The 21027-nt window shown below is 47.8% G+C and overlaps 1 protein-coding gene and 1 long non-coding RNA gene across 3 annotated transcripts in view; one reads left to right on the top strand and one right to left on the bottom strand.

Annotated features, from left to right (window-relative positions):
* Positions 1-313: 313 nt before the first annotated feature.
* On the bottom strand, positions 314-3863 carry LOC129205219 (uncharacterized). Of its 2 annotated transcripts, none has more exons than XR_008576660.1 (3): positions 3172-3863; positions 1901-2135; positions 314-1366 (listed from the first exon to the last, which is right to left on the bottom strand). It is a non-coding gene; the product is annotated as an uncharacterized LOC129205219 (long non-coding RNA). The 2 variants fall into 2 exon arrangements; XR_008576659.1 differs by having other exon boundaries at positions 1945-2135.
* The window catches only part of SPRED2 (sprouty related EVH1 domain containing 2), a 65286-nt gene continuing 46827 nt past the window's right edge, over positions 2569-21027 (top strand). Inside the window, exon 1 of the mRNA XM_054822420.1 lies at positions 2569-3179. Within this exon, the coding sequence (XP_054678395.1) occupies positions 3133-3179 (47 nt within the window). The 5' untranslated portion in view covers positions 2569-3132. The remainder of the gene's footprint in view (positions 3180-21027) is intronic.

Raw genomic sequence — 21027 nt, 5'->3', positions numbered from 1 at the left:
CTAGGTACCGTAACGATCGCATCACAGGGAAGCGCTATTCTGTGTGTAAGCAGAAGCTCTGTGTACAGACAGCACAATGCACAAACAGAAATCGCACCTCTGAGAGCCTTTTCATTCAGAAAAGTCAGTCATCTTGAAAGTGCTACTCACAAGAACCGGCACGGTAACCTGAATTTTAGAAAAATAAAATTCACTAGTTATCGGTATGAAAGTGATAGTTGCACAGAGAGAGAAATCATTCAGAGAACAAACAGCTTAGCAGCTTCCAAATTAGCAAGACAATGAAAGCAGAGATCAAATGTGAGATCTCACAAATCCACAGGAAATGACTCAAGAAACTAGATCGAGTAAAACTTCGGCTTCCAAGCCTCAAACATGTTTGCTTCTCACCATTGGGGCAAATATACGCATACACAAGTACACAAAAATACATCCAGATCATACAGTCAAGCTCTCAAGCATTAATCAGGCAGTGATTAATACCCAGTTCTCCTCAGCGGTATATGCACTATAACGGCCTTTTAATTACATGATTGCACACTGGGTTTTTCACGTGGCCATAACTTTCCCCTTATTCTGGTTCTGCAGTAGCCAACTGCTAAATGCCACGCTCACCACTTCATGTGCATCGATGCTCCTGCTGACCACGGAAATTTTTGGCATGAAAGATTTTAAGGATGTTAGATGTCTGTGCAATCTCAGCGTCGTTTGGGAAAAAAAAAAAAGACATAGGATGGGTGGAAGTGTGTCAAATCATTACATCTGGTCTTTTACGGTACAGCAGCTGAAGACGTTCCTGCCATTTCCTTGCCCCCAACCGCTTACTCCTGCCCTGACACTTCCTTTCGCTGCCAGCTCAGCTTTGCCAAGATGTTTATCATGCCATTCAGCAAGTTGGATCCTTGAATAACTTTCCAAAATAAAGAGGTATTGGGGGGTATTATTAGCTGGGACCATTTAGCAGATCCAGCAGTGCAACTCCCCAACATTGGATGCATTTGCAGAGCCGAGGGGGTGTCAAACTGTGCTTTGCAGAGGAATGAATGGGTGGGAAGGGGATGGGGATGGGGAGAGAGGCAGCATTGCCACCCAAATGAGCATGCCACAGGCTGCCAAGGGGAGGGAAGGGGGCTTGTACTCTCATACGTTATCTGGTGTTATGGCCAAACCTCTAGCAATGACAAGTGTGTTACTATAGTGGTGTAACACCACCAAAGTTGCAGTTTCTGGTACCATCTCCAGAGGACATGCTGCTTCTCCCTGGGGGTAACCTCCCATAAAGAAGACCTCAAAGCTTTCATCAGCTCTTGCCTCCATCGCATTACTAGCAGTCCACAGATTTTTCTCCAAGTTTCCAGTTCTGTTCCTGAAAAGAAAATTTACAGCACTTAGAAACTGAAACCCAACAGAGCAGAAACACAATTTCAACCCCAAAATCTGAAGGCCCCTTCAAGATTAAATCCCATAGACTAGACTCGAAAGATAAATTGGTAAATGGCTTCCTTAGAAATCACAGCCATACAGGGTCTGAATATCCCTGCACAGTGAGAGCAGAGACGGGACATCTCCCCAGCCACAATGGGAAAGAGATGCTGCGGTTGAGGAGCCAGCGGAGGCCGAAAGGGCAAGGTGATGTGCTTGGGTGGGACAGACAGATTTCTTCTCCCAGGTCACAGAGGACCTGATGGAGAAAGCAAAACTAAAACTCACTGCTAGTTATTCAACCTCATGGGCCAAACTTTCTTTTCAAAAGTCGGCTCCTGTCACCCCCTCCTCTGTGGACCAAGCAAGTTTCCAGGGCAGGAGAAGAGGCCACAGTGTAGCTGTGGACACACCACAAGTTGGGAGAGTGTTTACAGTTATGGTGCTGTTTGTTGTAGCAAAAGCCAATTAAACTGACCTGCAAAAATAGCCGTGTGATGCTACCAGCATGCCCACGCTCACCTCGTAGCACTGCTGAGCACAGCTCCAAGGCTTGATTTGAGCTCTTGTAGAGGGCAAGATGGGGAGGGAAGAACCCAAGGCTGGTGAGAAACCTCTGGACGTGGCTCTGTGGGGGCAACGCCGCCTCCCTGAGCTCCTCTACCAACGGGCTGTCAAACTCCTCGCTGCGCACACGGCATCGCATTAATCGCCTATGGGAAAGTAAATCCTTCCTACGGGTCTTGTCAGCCATGACAAGGAGCTGCACTGAGCCAGGCTGGGTTGAGCCAAACCAAACTGAGCTGGGCCTGGCTGGGTCGGGCTGACCCCAACCAAGCTGGGCAAAGTTGGGTTGAAGTGAGCCAGGCCTGGGCAGGACTGAGATGGGCTAGATGGAGCTGAGCCGGGCCTTACTAAGTCAGGCTGAACAGGACTGAGCGGGGCTGAGTGAGCCTGAACTCAGCCGGGACAAGGTGAGGTGAGCCGAGTCGAACCGAGCTGAATCGGACCGAGCCGAAGCGAGGCGGACCGAGCCGAGCGGCGGCGGGAGGGGCGCGGGGGCTGCGGCGCAGGGGGCGGTGCTGGCGGGCGGAGGCGAGCGGGGCGGCGGCCGCACCCCGGGCACTGCGCCGCGGGGGCTCGGTGGGCCGGGCCGGGGCGGGCCGCGCCGCCGCGGGGGAGGTGCCACTGGCAGGCGCGTCTCCTCCTTCCTCGCCGCCGCGGCTCCCTCCCTCCCGCCTGGGTCCGGCGCTGCCCTGCCCGCTCCCGGCGGCCGCGGCCGCTCGGCAGCGCCGCCGCTTCCTGCCGGGGTTCCCCCCCTCCCTCTCCGCTCCGCCGCCACCCGCGGCGCCCCGCCATGGCGTGAGCGCGGCCATGGGGCTGGCCCGGCGCCGCCGCCTGCCCCCGGGCGCTGCGCCGCTCCCCCGGGCCCGGACCCCGCGCCGCCGCCGTCGCCGCCGCGCCCCGCCGCGCCCCCGCGGCGCGCTGACCGCCGCCTCTCCTCCTCCTCCGCCCCCTACCGCTGCCGCCGCCCGGCGACGAGCGCGGCCGTAACCCCCCCCCTCCACCCCCGCCCCCCCGCCGCCGCCCGCGCTCCCGCGCCGTCGGGCCCGGCGCGGCCGCCAGCCCCGGCCCGCCGCGGCGCGGCCTCCCCCGCCATGTGAAGCGCAGGAAGATGCGGAGGCGCAGCCCGGCCGCCCGCGGCGAGGGATGAGCCTAGACGGGGAGAAGATGACCGAGGAAGCCTACCCTGACGAGTGAGCGGGGCCGGGGACGGGCGGGGGCGACGGGCGGGCGGCGGGGGCCACCTTTTGTTGCCCTGGCGGGAGCCGGTGCGGATCCCTCAAACCCTCCCCCCCCCCCACCCCCCCCGCGGGCGGACAGAGGGACACGGACACGCGCGTACGTGTGCGCGCTGCCCGCCCGCGCATCCGCCATTTCGCGCTCCCCCCCGGGCCGCGCTCATTTGCATACCGCCTTTTCATTCATAAAAACCCCCGGGAGGCGCGGGGACGCCGGGGTGCGGGGAAAGGGGTGGGGGGGTGGCGCGCCTCCCCCCCCCCGCCCCAGCACCCCTCACCGCCACCTCTCCCCGCCCCGGCTGGGGGGGTCGGGGCGCCCGGCGGGGGCGGCCTGCGGCGGAAGCGGGCGGCGCGGCGGTGCGTTCCCCTTCCCCCGCCCCGCACCCCCGGGGTTTGAGGGGGGGGGAATCGGGAAGCGGCGCGGGGGGGACGGGGACGACGACGACACGACGTCGCGGATCCCCGCCCCGGCCGCCGCCGCTGTTTTGTGAATAGGAGGACGGCCGCCGCCGCCGTCACATGACGCCGCATTCATAAACCCGGTCACCGGCGGCCTCCCCATTCACCGCCACCCCCCCTCGCCCCGGGGGGCCGCGGGTGCCTGCTGCACCCACGCAGACACCCCCCCGGCAAAGGCACCTCCGCTCGGGAACGCTCCTTCAACCTCCCCGCAAATAAACCCCCTGAGAGGCTGCACCGAGGCTTTCAAAATGCCTGACGGTGCTCTTTTCCCTCTTTTAAATATTTCTTCCCCAAAATAAAAGTTAAAGATGTTACAAGGAAATTACAGGAAAGGCTTTTACAAGCCGTGCTGGCCCAAACGTTGTTCCTGGCTATCTCTTTCTGGCTTTTGACAGTCAAGAGAAATGACTCACTTGCGTGCAGGACTGGTTTCGTGCCAAGCGCCATAGGATGTACCGCGCTTTAAAATGACTTCTCCTAGGGCTTATAAAGCGGTTGTCAAAATTGTGCAATTTTTCGGCTCAGTTTTGGAGCCTGAAAAAATCATAATTGGCAGCATGTGCTGAGTTTACACCTTTGTAACATCAAACTTATTTTAAGGCTGTTTACTGGAGAAATGCGAGTGGCGAAGGAAATGGCTTCTGCTTGCAATGCATGTGTTAAGCGGAATTGTTATTTTGGCACTTCTTAATGAAGAGACTATAAATATGTGTTTATATGTAGCTTCTGAAATTGTGGTTATTTTGAAGTCAGTATGGTTCTCCCCCCCCCAAAAAAAAAAAGTTGCATTTCTGTCTCGTGGATTGCCATGACCTAGTAGGCTGGAAAAATGTGCCCAACTCATTTTCAATAAAAACCCTCCGGTTCTTGGTTTGGTTTTTTTTTTGTTTCATTTCTCAAATTGGACAAGAGGAGGAGAGGTGGGTCCCTGTCTCTGGGTTTGAGAGCGCAGGGGCAAACCTAACCTGTGCAGCGGACGAAAGCTGGTGCTAGCCAACCTTCATCTCGCAGGAAGACATTGCTCCGAATGCATTTTCCTGCAGGGCTCGGTGCGGAGGTGAGTGTCAGTGTAAAACAGCGAGTGCTTGGCTCTGATGGTTGAGGGTTTTTTTTCCTTAATTGTAGGCTGCAGTTTGTTTTGGAGCAAATTCTTCCTCCACGTGCTGCCGCACTGCCATGCCGAGGGAGCCTTTGGCTGATGGGTTTCGTGTGCGTCCTACCTGGGCTGGGGAGGGAGGCTCTTGGGTCACGCCGCCTCTCCTGGGGTCACCGGTCATCCCAGTGACATTGTGCTTCGGTCCCTGGGAGATGAGGAGCGCTGGTGGCCAGAGGCAGCCAGTACCCCACCCGCTTCGCAGCCCAGTGTTAGCTGTTTTCTTGGTGGCTGGTTGTGTTGGCTTTCAGTGTAAATGATGCACTGTGGTCCTTACCCGGTGCACATCCCGAGCGGCTGTTTTGGAGGCCGCAGTTGGGCTTGTCGCAGTTTAATCCAGGCCTTCACCTTGCAGGGCACGGTGAGGTGTTTTAGGTAAGCCATGATTTCCTCCGTAAGCTCTTCGCTTCCAGACTCGCATTGATTGATAGCGTCGCTGAAGCTGGTGACTCATGGGTTGTTTTTCATTTCGGTGGTGGGTGAAGTGATTTAATTTTTTTTTGTTGTTTTCCATATATATGATGTTAAAAGAAATAAGGACAGGCTCTCCTGATAAGTTTTCTCAAGCTGTCAGAACAATGGTAGTATAGCGTGCTATTTGCCCTAGATATCTGGCTTTAATTTGCATAGCTATTCTCATTTCACTGAGTGCACTGTGAGCAAATGTTAACAGCCAGATTACAAAAAAAAAAGGACCAGTGTCAGGATGCATTTTAAAATAACCCTCTTCAAGTAAATTATGGGGGTGTTTTCCCCCTGGTTTTGGCACTTCTTAAAAATTATTTTTAATTCCTTGAGCACAGCTCAATAACATTTTGAGTTTTGAAACAATTTATGAAAACCAAGGAGGGAGAAAATAGGGCTTAGGATGCTGGAAACTCATTGGTCCCTTCATGACTGCACCATTTCAGATCAATACTTAGAGGTCAATTTGTCATTGTGAAGTGAGCGCCTCTTTCTGCATCTTGGCCTTTATTTCTGCTTCCCTCCTTCCCCCCACTCCATCACTGCTGCATTTCTCCTTTGCACGTTGCAGGGTGGGGGGAAACGGGGGCGCCCGGTAATAAATCAGAGGCATGAAGCTGCGGCGCTGAGCATAAGTGGTGGGAGAGTTTCGGGCAGCGCTGCCTGCACCCGGGAGAGGGGCAGCTGCCTGCCCACCGCTGGCAGTGACCCCCTCCGCAGCCGGCAGCTCCCGGGTGGGCTGCTGGCTTCTTTCCACTTGTAAGTAGGAGGATGGAGCTGAACCCTTAAAGCAATTTGGTTACGCCCGGAGGCTGCCGCTTGCTCGTTCCGATGCACGGTTCCAAGAAAGTCACAGGAAGTAATTAAATGGAAAAGGTCAGAGAACGAGGAAGTGTTGGTCCGCAGCCTTTCGCTGCTTGGGATGGAGCTGCGACGCCCTGCCCGAGCCAGGCAGCGGCTGCGTCCCCGGGGTGTCCCCGCCGCTCGGCAAACGTGTGCTTGATGTATTCCAGCGAGCCCGGAGCGTGTGTGCCAGGTGTTTGCAAGTGGGACTGGTCCCCCGGAGGTTTTTAACAAGCTGGGTTAAGTGGGATGCGTCTCGGGCGGTGTAGGGGGTTGCTGTAGTGTCATATAGGACAGCAAAATGTAGCGAGAGATCACGCTACATTGGGGTGATGTATTTTTCCTGTTCTAGGGAAAGAAAATTAAACTTGACTCAACGCTCGTTTGTCCTTTCGCTGGTCCCAAAATCCCGCTTCCCTCCATCACTGAGCAGGGACTGGCAACATCTGCTCTGAATGCTAAGTCTATCAATATTGCAGTTTGCCCTTTACACTGAAAAAACAATTTCTTTTTTTTTTTTCTCTTTGTTTTTACCACACTTTTACCCAATGCTGGTGATTTTTCTGTAGCTGTCATAAGCGGCTCATTCAGCTAACTTTTTTTTTCTGCAAGCTTAAGCTGGGGAGAAAGGCATGGGACACACTGTGTGTCATGACATTATTGCTTGCAAATAGGACAGGAAATGAAGGATTGCCAAAATGTAACTGTTTATTTCTTGGCCTGAAAACATGCCTGTTTAAAATATGACATGTAAGTGGCTGCTTTGTTCGGTTACTGGGAGAAGTTGCTGTTTATAAGGGAATAATAGCTCTGTTGGATGAAGGATGAAAAAAAACCAAAAAGCGATTTACCCTTTCTACTTCTGTCTTGGAAGTGACTTGGAAAGGAGCTGTAGGTGGAAGACATATGGAGGGGATGTTTGGTCAGAAAAGTGGAAGGGGGACCTGTGGCAAGAGAGCTGCCACAAGCAGGAGGGAGCCAGACTTTAATTTCTCAGCACGTTGGTCCACGCTACAGCTGCAGGCAGCCCTCAGATAACCCCGATCCTGTATTGAAGAGGAGAAACCTCAGCAACCTACCTTTGGGCCAGAAAGTGAGGGTTTTTTGGGCAAAGCTCCCCTTGGTAGAAGCGTGGTGGGACGGTGGTGGTGGAACAGTGTTCAAGCATGGCGCAGATGCCGCACCAGCAATGGGATCATCTTCGACCTGTTTTTGCAGCCTGTTTTTTTATCTCGCTGGGGCGCACCCTCGAGCGTGGGTTAAAAGGTAGGCTTTATCTGCTCATTTAATTAAATCCTGAGGCTGCAAACAAAAGTACATTGTGCGGCGAAGCTTGCTCTTAGCGTGGACTTGGTTTGCTGGTAGCTGGATTTAAACCACAAAATTGTTTCCTGTCGGCCACCAAACTGCAGGGAGATGATGGTAATTGTCCTTCTTCTCCTGGACTAGGCTGGAAAACAGGAGCTGAGGACTGGGAGACTACTTAACTATTGGTTTCGGTCCCTCCTTTTCCTTTCTTATGCATTCTGGCGTGCTTGAGGAATGGGTAAATTCAATTTTCTTCCCTTCAGCAGAATAAGAATAAATGATCCTCCGGAGATATTAAACTTGGGAGAGACATACTTGGAAAGTTTGGGTACCAAAAGGGTGCGGGCAGTTGGCCCCATCCTGACACGAGCAGGGTTGCACACTGATCTGGCCTGTTGAATGGCAGCGCCTTGTTTCTGCAGAAGTTGAGATCTTGTGGCTCATCAGCAAAGGTGCACCTCTTGTTTTCTCTGCCATTGGGACCAACTTTGGCCATAGGAACTGCTCCTTTCAACAAATTGATTGAAAAAAGTGGTTTGTTTTATTCCCCCCCCCCCTTTTTTAACAGTAGGTGGTCATCCTTCTTGAAGAGATGTACAGGAGTGGAGAGGGCACAGAGATCAGTAAAACTAAAAGTACAGCTCTGGAGACTGTGGTTTTGGTATATGCCCTGTTTGCTAAGTGGAGCATTTGATTTTTGGAGGACTTACACTTCTGAAACAGTGCAGAACTTTAAAAAGAAATAAAATCTAAGAAGGTCGGTTGACTGAAAAAAGCAGAAATAGACGGTGGAGTTGATTGACAGCAGATGCGAGCCGCAGCAGTCCCCATTTCTGTGGACTACGAAAAGCAAGTGAGAAGCTATTGTCGCGTAAATCCCAGCACCAGTAAGAGAGGTCTTCTCGAAGCCTGCCAGCAAGCAGAGCAGTGCAGCATCTCCCAGCACCTTGCTTGCACTGACCCTTTCTTTCCACCTTGGCATGGGTAAGCTCAGCTGATGGTTTCTAATGCTTTTTTTGGTTTGTTTCTTACTTATTGGTTTTCTGCCAAGATTTTGTGAGTTTTCTTTTCCTTCCTTCCCTTTTTCTTACCCACATCCACCCCCTTTCCTTGTCAAATTTCCTTTAATCATTTCTTTTTCTGATGCTTGCTCAGTACTGAAAACCTGATAGTCTGAAGCTACAGAGAAATGCAGCCGGGCTGCGCCAGCCACCTTCTTGATGCCTTCCCTTTGCGCCTAACCCTCACCTTTGGTTTTACATCAGCTTTTTGGAGCAAAAGTTGGGGTTTGCCCGCATAGTTTCTCACGCTTCATTTCCTCGCGTGGCAAGGCTGGCAGTCTGCTGGTCCCCTCCTCTCAGTGAGTCAAGGGTGCTGGGTTGCAGAAACGGAGCCAAGGCGAAGTCTGCTAGTGCAGCAAGAATAGCAAAGCAATGCCCAAATACTGTGCTTCTGCCCACTGGCGCAGTTGTTTTGGGAGGTTTTATCATGGTCGGTGTGACCATCGGTGTTGGTACCTGCAAATATCATAGTGATGTTCCTCACCTCTTCCTACTCCAGCTTGATGCCAAACAAATGTTGGGTGGGCAGAGGAAGATCATCTCATTTAAGTCCAGGAGGATGTGTTTGCTCCATCTTATCACTGTCCCTCCTCTAGCAAAGTCACCGGTGGTTCCTGCCTCCCCTGCCCTACCCCTGTCGGACCCAGGGAAGCCATTTGTTCTAGCACCCGCTGTCTGGCGCTCTGGCACGCAAGGTGTAGCTTAGCCTCCATCTGAGGCTGGAGCAGCTCTCTGTGTGGAGCCAACGTGGGGCTATTCCCTCCTTCCGCTGGGTTTCTGCATTTTCCTACCCGCTTTCTCCGTTTCACTTCTTGTTTTGTGCTTTCGTTTCCTTTCCCCTGCACTCTTGGGTTTTCTGGTTTCTTCTTTTTTTTTTTTCCCCCTCCTTCTTGCTTATGTTATTTTCACGTCACTCTTGTCTGGAAGCAAGACTTCTGCCATCGCCGCAACTCCAGCTGCAAACCAAACCCTGCTGGCAATATTTTCTCCCTGGCATCGGGGGAAGGTGGTCTCCCATAACGTGCGCCTGATGTAGCCATTGGAGCAAAACACTGTCTGCTTCATGCAGTAGAAGTAGATGCTTCACCTTAAAAGTAAGCTGTGTTTTATCAAAAGCAGCATTACAAAGAATGCTTTCAAGGCTGTCAAAGACCTTTCTGCCAATAGCCAGCAGGTTATACCTGTTGCAGTAGGTCTAAGTGAGATTTAACCCAAATTATTATTTTTGTCTTCAGTCTCCTTGTTCTTAGGCTTTTTGAATAACTTTCTTCTTTGACTTTCTTTGCTTGCAACTCACACTTCAAGGACTATGTTTTGGGTTGTGGGTTGGTGTTTTTTTTTCCCCTCCCCTTTGTTCTCAACTGTAATCGGAGGAGAGATCTCGAGTCTATCAGCTGAGCCCTATAGCTGATGGCTGTTCCAGCTAGGAAGGAAACTTCTTACTGGCAGATGTGGGGAGGAGGGGTTACAGGGCTCTCTAACAAAATTACTTGATTTCCCCATCTGTGGTGTTTTCAAAAGCAAGATTGCGGAGTTGCCCACCACCATAAAGTGCTTGGACTCTGACGGCAGTGCCTAGCAAGGAGAGAAGCATTTCATGGCCTGAAGACTACTGCAGCGGTGGAGTTTGTTCCTTGCTAGCTAGTGCTTTTTTTTGTCCGAGGTGCTGCAGAATCTAGGCAAAATACAATCCAAAAAATGAGCTACCTAAACAATTAAAGTGGGTTTTTTTGTTTGCATGTGTATTAAATGGCCTTTCAAAAGTAACATCAGGACTTGTTACCTCTGTGCATCTCTCTCTCTCTAGGAACAAAAGTGTGTGTCCTGTTGAGAGCAACCACTTCCCCCCCTTTTTTTTTAAGAGGAAGGTTGAGTTGGTCGCTGTTACACCTCTGCTGTTGCTCTTTGTGAGACTTGCATTGGTGGTGTTGGGAGATGTGTTGTAAAACCTGATAGTGTCTTTTGATCTAGCGTATGGGAAACATGTCTCTCTGCTTGTAAGGACCTGTGCTGCCGTGCAAGGACAGGAGCATGTTCTGCACATGCACTCAAGTACCGAGGAGGTCTGGAAACGCTTAGATTATTTTTTTTAATTGTATTATACATATGTTCTGTTGGGATAGTCCCATTACCTCTTCTTTTTTTTTTTTTTTTTTGCTAGTTAAAAGTGAGTCTGAAGACTAGGCAACTCCCCTCCCTGCACTGTATGTTAAACTGTTTAGCATCACTTGCCTGTTTGGTGAGTAGTTAAGAGCAAGATTAGTTTACTTTGCAATAGCTGAAATATGCTGAAGGTGTTTGCACAGCAGAGTTTCAAAACTCTGTGGGAAATCACGAAGCTTCTTCCCTAAACACCGGAGCCTGTTGCAGCACCATGGTCTCGCCTACCAGCTCCTTCCTCATCCTCCCCTGGCCTGTGGAAATACAGTGTTTCTTAAATGATGTGGTTTTATAGGAATTAAGTCCATGCTTAGGATTGGTTGATGCCAATAGCAGCAATTAGCATCTAAGCTAAAGCACATCTGTGTAACTTTTTTTTTTGGTCTCTAGACCATTTATGCTTTTTATTTACTAATTTACATACTGGTGGTGAAAAACATTTTTTAGGGGGAGAACATGAGGTGAAAAAAGGCTCTCCCATAGCCTTGTATATATGTGTTTCTAAGTGGGGGGTTCCTCCCTTTAATATGGACAACACTCATTTTTCTGCAGCCGAAATGACTCTTCACCCACAGCACCTTGAGCAGGTCCTGACAGCGAGGGGGATGCTGCCTGAAAAGATGCCCATCGTGCTCCCCCCCTCCATCGTGCGCTTGCTGAAAGCAGAAAGCTCGACTCGCCTCCGCTCACTGAATTTCTTCCGCTGACATGTCCAAACACTCCTGCCTGGGTTTTTAAGTGCTTGGAAGGCAAGCTGGCTGTTTACGTGGTTTTACGAGTGGAAAGGTATGCCCCCAAGCTGATATAACGTTACTAACGCTTCAAGTTGCGGCATATAGGGAAGCGTGTGCTTTGCCTCGAGTTGAGATGAAATGAGGCAAAGGGGGGGGGTGTAAATAGCTGGGTTCGTGCCCTGGTAGCGAGCAGCAGCCTGGGCGGCTTATCACGAGCCTCTTTTCCTCCTCTGCATGCAGCCCATCACCCCACCTCTGGGCTGGGGCAGCAGGAGGATACCACTGGGATGGTTGTTCATAGGGTCTTTACAAGATCTGAGGGCTGAAAAAAGCAAAAGTATCCAGGTGTTAATACTAGAGAGCTACTTTTTTTTATATTCCAGAAATCAAAGGGATGCCATAACGAGTTGCTGGAAGGCATCAGCGGAGCTGGCGAGTAGACTTGGCCGCTGCTACAGGGCTGGGTCTGGGGTTGCAGGTTATTTACAAACAGTCTGGTTCTTAAAAATTACATAGATATCGCCCGGGCTAATTCAAAGCATGCTCAGAGTTTTTCCAGCTGTTTAACTTAGGTTTTGTTCAATAGCACAATTCCTATAACTCTTGGACCTTTGCATTTCTCCATCCTTTGTCCGTACTGCATGGGTCGGGGGTGCAAGGACAGAAGTCCAGCAGCACGATGGAGAGCCAAGTGCCTCATTTTGCCTTAGGTGCCGAATGCAGTGGGTCCTCGTGATGCTGGCAAGCTGAGAAATTCCCTCTCCTCCACTGCCAGGTTGGCCGTTGAAGAGCTGCATGGGAGAGCACGTTGCTGAAAGCGGGGGCTAGACCTGCCTTCTACCATCTTCTCCACAGTTTTGGCAATGCAGCCGCCTTATTTGATCACATTTCCTAAACCCCAAGGTGATTCCTTAGCACTTTTTAAATTATTTTATTTTTATTTTTTAACTTTTATTAAACCCCTCACTGCCTTAGTAAGGATGGACAGACAGGGTCCAGCCACCCCCGTTAGACCACAGCGTAAATTCCTGTATTTCAGAGCTCTTTACACTCCGTGTTTTAAAGTGTGTGTGTATAAATTACAGAAAAGTCACTGATATTTCAGCAAAGCATGCTTAATGCTTTTTTTTTTTTTTTTAAATACTGGTGAAGTTACAGCAAAAACTTTATCGCTGGAGATTTATAGCGCTGCCAACATAATTCATCCTTGACTGAAACTTGGCATGGGAGGTGTTAAGCTGGTTGCAGCCCGTCATTGCTTTACATGTTGTTACTGGATGTATGCAGTTTAGTGGCTGTAAAGATAGAAAGGTTAGGAAATGGTATAGAGTTTTGTAAAATAGTAATTCTGATGCTTGTGTTGCTTGAATGACATTGTGTTTTTAAAAAAAGGCATCTGATGTTCAGTTGAACTAGAGGAAGAACTTGGTGCAGAGCTTGTTTTATGTGTTTCAAAACAAGAATAAAAGATTGCAGTACAATTAAACTACTAGAGCTGCTTAAGAGAAAAATTTCCTGGTTTTTGGGTGGTTTTTTCCCCTCTACAAGTATTTAGCATTTTGGTATAGTAACACTGCATGAGAGCCCAAATGTTGAATGGCTGGAAAGTTATTAAGCGATGCTAAAAATGAACTTTCTGCTTGTTGTCTGAAGGAAGTGAAATGTAGAGAGTTAGCTAGCTTGGTTAAAAATAATAAATAAAATAAAAAAATAAAGGGGGAGTGGTAGGAGAGGGAGAGAAAGGGGACTAAATGCATTTTAAAGATGCAGTTAAAAACCCAAACAGCATTATGTGTTATATAGACAAGGATAACTTGCAATTTTTTCTGGGAAAAAAACACATCAAGAACAACTGTAATTTTCCTGTATTTTGTCCACCTTAGCGACTTGGAGCTTGGCCCTGCTGAACTGCAGGACTTCTTGTGAAGCATCTACAGCCTCTGTACTCCTAAGGCGCTGGGTATAAATATTGTGGACATGTAGGCTGGTGTGGAGAGGAGCTGGAGGCATAGGGAGAGCACGGTCTCACAAATGCAGTCAGGAAGTTCTAGAAATACCCTTTATAAACACTGCATCTTACAGGAAGAACCTTAAAGCCCAAATAAACCATTTCCCCTATGCCTATGTATACATAAACTCTACTGGTCTGGAAGATCTTATCGGGTCAGTGATGTGCCTTTTTACAGTAGTTCCTAAAACAAGTTCTATGATAAATATGAACTTTTTTTTTTGAGCTGTTCATCAGGTCTGTCTGTGCTTTTATCAGTTATTAAAGAGTCTGCATCTCCCTCGTCCTTACCCAGAAGTCATAAACCTTCCCAGGTCAGTTCATCTGGATAAGTGACCATTTTTGGTTAAAATCCTTCCAAACACAGAGTTGTGTGGCTTGGTGTGGATGGGCAGAAGCAGAAGGAGGAGTGGTGGTTTTATCCATTCGACTTGATGTGTGCATGTGTGTGTGGGGGTCTTCCCCCACCTAAAAGTGCTTACATGTATGTGGTACGCTTACAAATGATTAACAGACAGCAGATAAGGGGGGGGGGGGGGGGGGGGCAGAAATAGGCTTATTCTGATGCCTTGGATTGAACTCCAAAAGAGTTTGTTGGTCCTGGGATTGCCATGGCCATCTTGCATGATGCTGGGCTGGTCAATATTAAAATATGTGTGCTTGTGGTACAGTGATGTTTTTACCCAACTTCTCTGTTGTGCTTGCACATTAAAAATATTCTTGCTTCTTTCTCAGTCTTATTAGGTCCCAGAAATGCTTGTGTACCTGGAGGCCAACATCTAGCTAGGGTCTCCAGTTTTTGGGTGTGGAGGTTGGTGTGCCTGTTGACCTCAGCCATGCTGAGCCTCCCCCAGTGAGCAGTTAAGAAGCCTTTTGAAATCACAGCTTATGAATGAAAAAAAAAAATTATGGCTTAACAAAGTCTGCTCCAACCACTCATTTGGTTTGGTTCTGCATGCATGCCTTCAAACAAGATCCCTGAAATAAACTTCCAGGGCATGCAGAAAAGCCCCCCATATTACCCCAAACCCTCATAAGCAAGAAAAAAGACTGTTCCCTAAAGTTAACAGCCTCATGGACTATTTTAGAAATGGTGATCATAAAGATCTATAAATTGAAACACAAAAAGCCCTGTCTGAGGCGTTTTTATCTGGGGTGGGAGGGTTTGGCTATGGAGTGCAAAATTCTGCTGTGGTTAGTGCCTCTGTGTCCGTGCACCTCTGTATTTTCTTGTTCAGGAAAGCTCTAGGTGAATTGTAAACTGGGTTAATTTGGTATAATTCGCCGTTCTGTACAAAAGTAATGAAAAAATATATCTAGCGGCTTTGTTACTGGTGGGGGTGTTTGGGTGGGGTTTTTTTTTTCCCCTCCTTCCCTTTGCTATATCTCTAAGGAAGTATGGGCTACCTTTATCAGAGTATTGGTGGAATAGCTTCCCCAACCTTTCATAAGGTCGAATAAAAAAACAAACACTCCTCCTGATGGGAAGGAAGGGATGGAGAAAGAAGGGTGTTTGTATACACTTTCCCATTCATGTTTTAAAAAGAAAATATATAAACTTCTGGAGTCGGTGCTGTGTAACTCACGTGATTATAAGAGCTGAGAGAAGCTTAATTTGCTTTCTCAGTGCTGACTTGAAGAAACAAAGCCAAAGAGGAATAGCAGTGAGTAGGAGAGCACTTGCTGCTTTGGTTTTTGCCTCTGTTGAACAAAATGCGCTCCAAGTTCCACAGTGATTTAAGCAATAAAATCACTGGGTGCTTTTGCAAATCAATTCTCTTTGGATTACAATTCTATCTAAGGTTTGTGTGTTGATTTGGGGTAAAATGATACAGAGGAAAATGTGCCTTTTGTTAAATTTTGAGTTTTCAGTAAAACACTTACCCTTTGTGCAACCTTTGTATCAAGAAAAACCAGTTAAATATTACTAGAGTCTCCCTCTTCTGCTTCCTCGCTGCTGCAGGAACAGGAGAAATAATTTTTCGCAAGACCATTTACCAGGTTGTGGTTCTATGTGAGTCTAGTACCCTTCTGAAAATACTCAACTGCAAGTAGTATTTCCCTATACGTGTTTTAAGAGAGAAAAAGTTGCCCTGATTTCTGTGCTTGGGGTACAAGTGGTAGAGGTGGGACTAGAAATGAGCATCCCCGGTTGGAACTTCTCCGGATGTTCATCCACCTTGGGTGTTGAGCCCTGGCTGCCTGCTTGCACTGTAGACATTTAAAGCAGCCCGTGCCACGTTTGTCCAACAGTAAAGCAACCCCTGCCCTGTAAGCGAGGGTGGAAAAACCCGGATGCTTTGCCAGGGGCTTCTGGATCTGTTGTATCTGACAGGTCATCTGTGGAACAGTAGAAGACAGTATATAACATGTTATTTGTTGCAGTTAATGCTGTAAAGGACTCATTCAGTAGACTTCCGGGGATCCAGCTGAAAACTGCTGCTGGTGGTTGCAGGGAAACGTGCCTGAGCCTGGAGGAGGTTGTGTCTTCAGATGGCTAATGTTAGCTGGCCTTCAGCTTTGAGCTGAGCATCATAGAGACATCCTTCACATCCTCTCTCCTCTTTTTATAAAAGTGACAGTCCAAATATTAGGATGCATTAAAAAATACTTGGTAAATAGCTACCAACGTTGCTTTTGAGTACAGTTAGTACTGGATTTTTTTGTAGTGTATATGGAAGTAAACATCCCTGTGTGTAACAGGGGGCAGTGGGGAGAGAAGGGAAGGATGGGATGATGGAGAAATTTGTGGACTTGATACGTGATGGGTCAGCAGAAAAAATACTGGTTTTGTACTGATTCTTTCCAGTTTGTGGTTTTATAAGCTGCCATGATGTGAACCTGGGCCAGCTGGGTCACCCCTTGCTACGAGGGACATGGGAAGGTGGTGACTGTATTTTTCTTGGACCGGTAGAAATGAATCTTCTTTGTGTTTACAGACAGTGTCTTCCACTGTCAGATGGTGTGTGTCTTCCTTGGCTTATCGTTTGGAGGTATGTTTCTTATCAGGTACAGAGCATCTGGCTTTGTTCTTAACCATTAAGCCTATAGAACCACGTCTTACTTTCTGGCTTCTGGCAAGGTGCGGATGCTCAGCAGGGTAGCAGGGGACGTGCTGTTGGCTTCAACCCCAACTGCTAGCTCAGGCTCATCCTCATCGCTTTGTGCTCTTGATGTGACCCAGATGTGCCAGTGCAGCTTCAGGTGACTCCAGAGGTATGACGACAGCAGGTACTGCATTTGCTTGGCAACGCTGAGTTGCCGTGATGTTTGCAGAGGAAAACCCAATTCTGGCTTCTTCTGTGAAGCAGTGAAGAGCACAAGGTCACGCTGAGCCAGGCTCTGTTTACAAAATAGCCCAAGAGAGGGATGCTTTGGGTTTTGCAAGTTCTTTAATTGAAAGAGGCTTCCAACAACTAATACCCAACCGCTCTTAAGCTGTTGTTTCCTTAGGTGGAAGGAATAAATGCTCAGCCCCTTTACTTCTGCATGTGACTTTTGTCAGCAAGAAACCTCTGCTGCTCCCTGAACTTCTGAGTAAAACCAGCTCCTCAGGACAGAAAAGGGAAACTTCTTGAGAGCACCCTCCAGCGTCGAAATGCACTGTATAAAAGCACGTTTGTACATTTTGTAACATGAAGGAATTCCTGGCTGTACCCAGCCTTAAGTAAATAACCAGGGAGAGGTGACTGAAGCATGACGGATGGCTGTGGGTGGCGAGGAAAGGCGCGCGGCATGGAAATCCATGGTGCAAAGCAAACGATAAAGGGAACCGTGCCCCGTTTTACAGAAGCGCTGTTGTGTTAGGAGAAAACTGTCTGGTGCCTAAAGCTGTGCTTGAGGTCCCTTACAACAAGTACAGAAAATGCAGAAAGGTTTTCTTCAATCCACAGGTAAATTTTCCTGTTATGTCATGCATTTCAAGACACTTGAAAATGATAAGTCTTCATCAATGAAGTAATCTGTTGGGGTGTTTTGCTGATCTGATGCTTAGCTTCAACTTCTGGACAGAAAAAAAATCCTCCAGAAACTTCAAATCCTTTATGAGAGGATGCATAATAAAAGGTCCAGGAAGGTCCTACCTATAGATTGCCTGAGCTGTCCCTGCAGCTCCCTAAGTTTGTGAGATGGCAGAAAACCAGAGTTTTCCTTGGATGGCTCCAATAGGAGCGTGCCTGGTTGAGCACCTGGTTCAGGCATCTCTTGCTGTATAATTAATTAAGAGTTGGAAACTCCCTTGGTAGCAAAGGTAAATTTTTAAAATCCAGAGAAAACTCAAGACTGGAGAGAAGGAAGATGTGGCTCATTGGAAAGTGCTGCATCGCAGGGAACCTGAATGCTGCTGTGCAAGAGTTTCTTTGCTTAATTGAATGAAAGAAGTTGAAAGGGTTGTGCATGTTCACAGCTTGTGCATGTTCTTGCTATTTTATGTTTAACTTCTTGTGAAAATTGTAGACTTAAATATGGGAAGGAGATACCTAAGAGGATAAAATCCAGTCTCTATATTAATTTTATTTTGGAATATCTTGAATACAGAAACTTTTTTGCAGGAATGTGGCTTTGTCATTCATGATCTAATTAAAATGCTAAAAATGCTAAGCTCTTTTGTGCCTGAGGAAGATATTTGCTTCTCTATGTGGTTAGACCTCTGCAGGATAGCCTTAATTTTGTCAGGAGTGCCTTGTTGTAAAGGTCAGAAGATGGTTACTGTCCTCCCTCCGATCAAATGTGTGCAGGCAGACACAGAAAAAATCTCACTGAGATTTGGCACAAAAACACACAAAGACCTGGCACGGGATATGTAAGTTTGCAAGAAACCTCTTTATTTAAGAAAGTATTTCCCGTATGTTTGGTGCCTGGGAGGTAGCATGAAGATATAGTCTCCTGCCTGAGCGTGGCCAGCAGCCTCTACAAAGCCATGCCTTCCATCCTGACGACTCAAGGATGGGTTTGCAAAGGGCTCCCTCAACGTGTCAGTGCACACATGCTTGGTAGCTTCGAGGGTTTGGTAGCTTTGAGGGTTGTGCAGGCTTTCTCCCCACATTGTGTAACGCGGTGCTCTTAGCTTAGGTAATCTACGGCTGTAGCTTTAGTTTTGTGAATGCTTTTTGCCATTTAGCTCTCCTCTGTGTTATGGATCATGCATAAATTAGTCTGCTCATGTCATAGAGCAGGATTGTGGCAGAGTAGATTTTTATTTTATTTCCTCAGCTAGGCAGCGTGCTGAACATGTTCGTTCTTTTGGCTAAAATTAAATTTTCTCCCCGCCCCAAGCTGCTCTCCCATCCTTGGACTTCCACTACGTGAGGCATGAGAGACATGCAGGGAGCACCATAGGTTGGCACGATGTTTCAATTAACTATTAAATTCTTTAGCCTGGGATATTACCTAATTAAGCTTGAAGAGCATGCTTGCCCCAGGTGAATAGGAGGCCTGCCCGAACAAGCAGTGGGGCACTGAGCAAAAATTACTCCGTATCAAAGGAAAAGCTTTATTTTAGCCCTGCAAATCTAAATGGCAGCCCGTAGATGCTGGTTATTGCATTGCCAGCTGTTAGCAGGTTAAAGTTGTTAAAAAATCTGCTATTTGGAAATGGCATGGGCACCGCTGGGCTCATCAGAGCCATCCGTGCCCATTTCACAGCAGCATTTCAGGAAAGCCAGCGAGGAGCCACTTTGAGCTTGCAGTGCCATTTGCTTGGCAGAGGGTCACGAGGAAGTTCCGAGCGCTTATCAAGAGCAGGATTTTTGGAATAGTCCCCGTACCATCCTCCATACTGGCAACAGCTGGTCATCATAGGCATGATGGGCGTCTGGGGTCCCTGGCACCAGAGCCCAGCCTTTCCCATTGCTACCTTGGTTGGCAGGAGAGTCCACAGTCTCTAAGTGCCATGGAAATTTTTAAAGCTGCTTGATTTTTTTTAATTATTATTATTTATTTTATTTCTGATGTCATTGACATGCATCTCTGACTTACTGAAGTACCCATCGACCTCAACACTGGTTGATTTAATGGGTAAGGCAAAAACTCCCCGTGCAGCCAGGGTTGTGAAAAGCCAAGAAACCATGAGGTGCCCCAGAAGAACAGATGTCCAATGCTTTCAGCATCACCTGGCTTACAGATGTCCTTGTGGAGCAAGTGCTCTGTAACCAGGGCTGCCAAAGCTTGGAAGGCTGCTTCGGACAAGGCACGCGTCATTTTATTGTGCTTTTTAGTTACTTCATACTGGTTTTATATGCTTTGAAGAAAGGGACTTGAAGAGCCAATCTATGACTTCTGAAAGTATCTCTTGGGTATTGGCGGGCTATGGAGAAAAATAGACTGTTGTATTTTGCTAATTGGCTCACATCTGATGAACTGCCTTAACGGCAGGAGTTTGGTATTTTTGTGGAAGGATTGCCCGGGGTTTTTTGGTAGGTCATTCTTTCATCTTTGTCTAGAGCGAAGAAGGGATGAAGCCAGAATATCTGGGTGTCATTTCGGGATTGAAATGACATTTCTGGGTGACTTTTCGGGGTGCAAAGCACAGGGAACCTTGGCGAGCACTGTATATGAGTGCAGCTTCTCACCGCTGCCTCAAATATTTAATTAGTCAGAGAGCATGAACTTTAACAGCGCCCTGGATAGAGATTTCCTAGAAGCCGGCGCTCAAGGGCTCTTTCTGTTATTATTATTCCAATTTCTGCTTGTAATTGATGCGAGTTGTTTAATTACCAATACCATCAGTTAACTCGAGGAGCTATGAGGTGGTATAAAATGTTTCGTTGTGCAAAACCCGCTACACTAACACATGTGGGAAACAAAGCAAAAATTAGAAAAGATTAACAGCTGGTGTACTTGGATGTGCAGCAATTTGGCAGGATTTTAATGTAAGTAATCACTTGAAAAGGGAATGTGAATTGGCATAAGGCCGGTGCCCACTAGCTAGCCTGGCTGGCTCAGGTCGGCTTTTGAGCACAGACCTTTGCTTATCCCTCGTCATCGAGGAGCATGTTGATGCGCTCTACGCCACTGGAGCAGCATCGGCATTTCTCCAGACAGGAATAATTTGTGTGAACGGAAGTTTTAAGTCGTTTCAGAGGCAGATCTTTGTTTCTCTGATTTTACTGCAATTTAATTGACTGTACTGTTGTAGTCAGTCGCTGTCCTAGTCGAACCAGAAAACATGTGGCTGGGTATATTCTGTCTCAGACAAATAGCAAATGCTTAATATTTGTTACAATATGTAGATATTTATATATCTATACAAATGTTCCATACAGTAAGCATACAAATAACATCTAGTTCTTCAGTGCAGTTGTGGTAGAGGTCAGATCCAAGTGGAAAGCTGGGTTGATAGTATTGGACTTGATTTTTTTTCATGTAGATGATTGTCCTCCATAGTTAACTAACATCTGCTGACTTACGTGGAAATTTAATTGTACTTCCTAAGCGATGAACGCCCTAGTTCAAAGGGATCACTTCCAGTGGACAAAAATAATTCAATAGTATACGGTACTAAAGAGCAAAGTGACAAGAACATTTCAGAAGCTTTAATACTTAAACCTTTTTTAAAGTTTAAGTTAAACTCCATTTCTGTAGTTACAGCTTTCCATGCTCTGGGAATTCA

The sequence above is a fragment of the Grus americana genome, chromosome 3 (assembly GCF_028858705.1).
Source record: "Grus americana isolate bGruAme1 chromosome 3, bGruAme1.mat, whole genome shotgun sequence".
NCBI classification, from domain to species: Eukaryota; Metazoa; Chordata; class Aves; order Gruiformes; family Gruidae; genus Grus; species Grus americana.
This window is presented reverse-complemented; position numbering and strand designations above follow the sequence as displayed.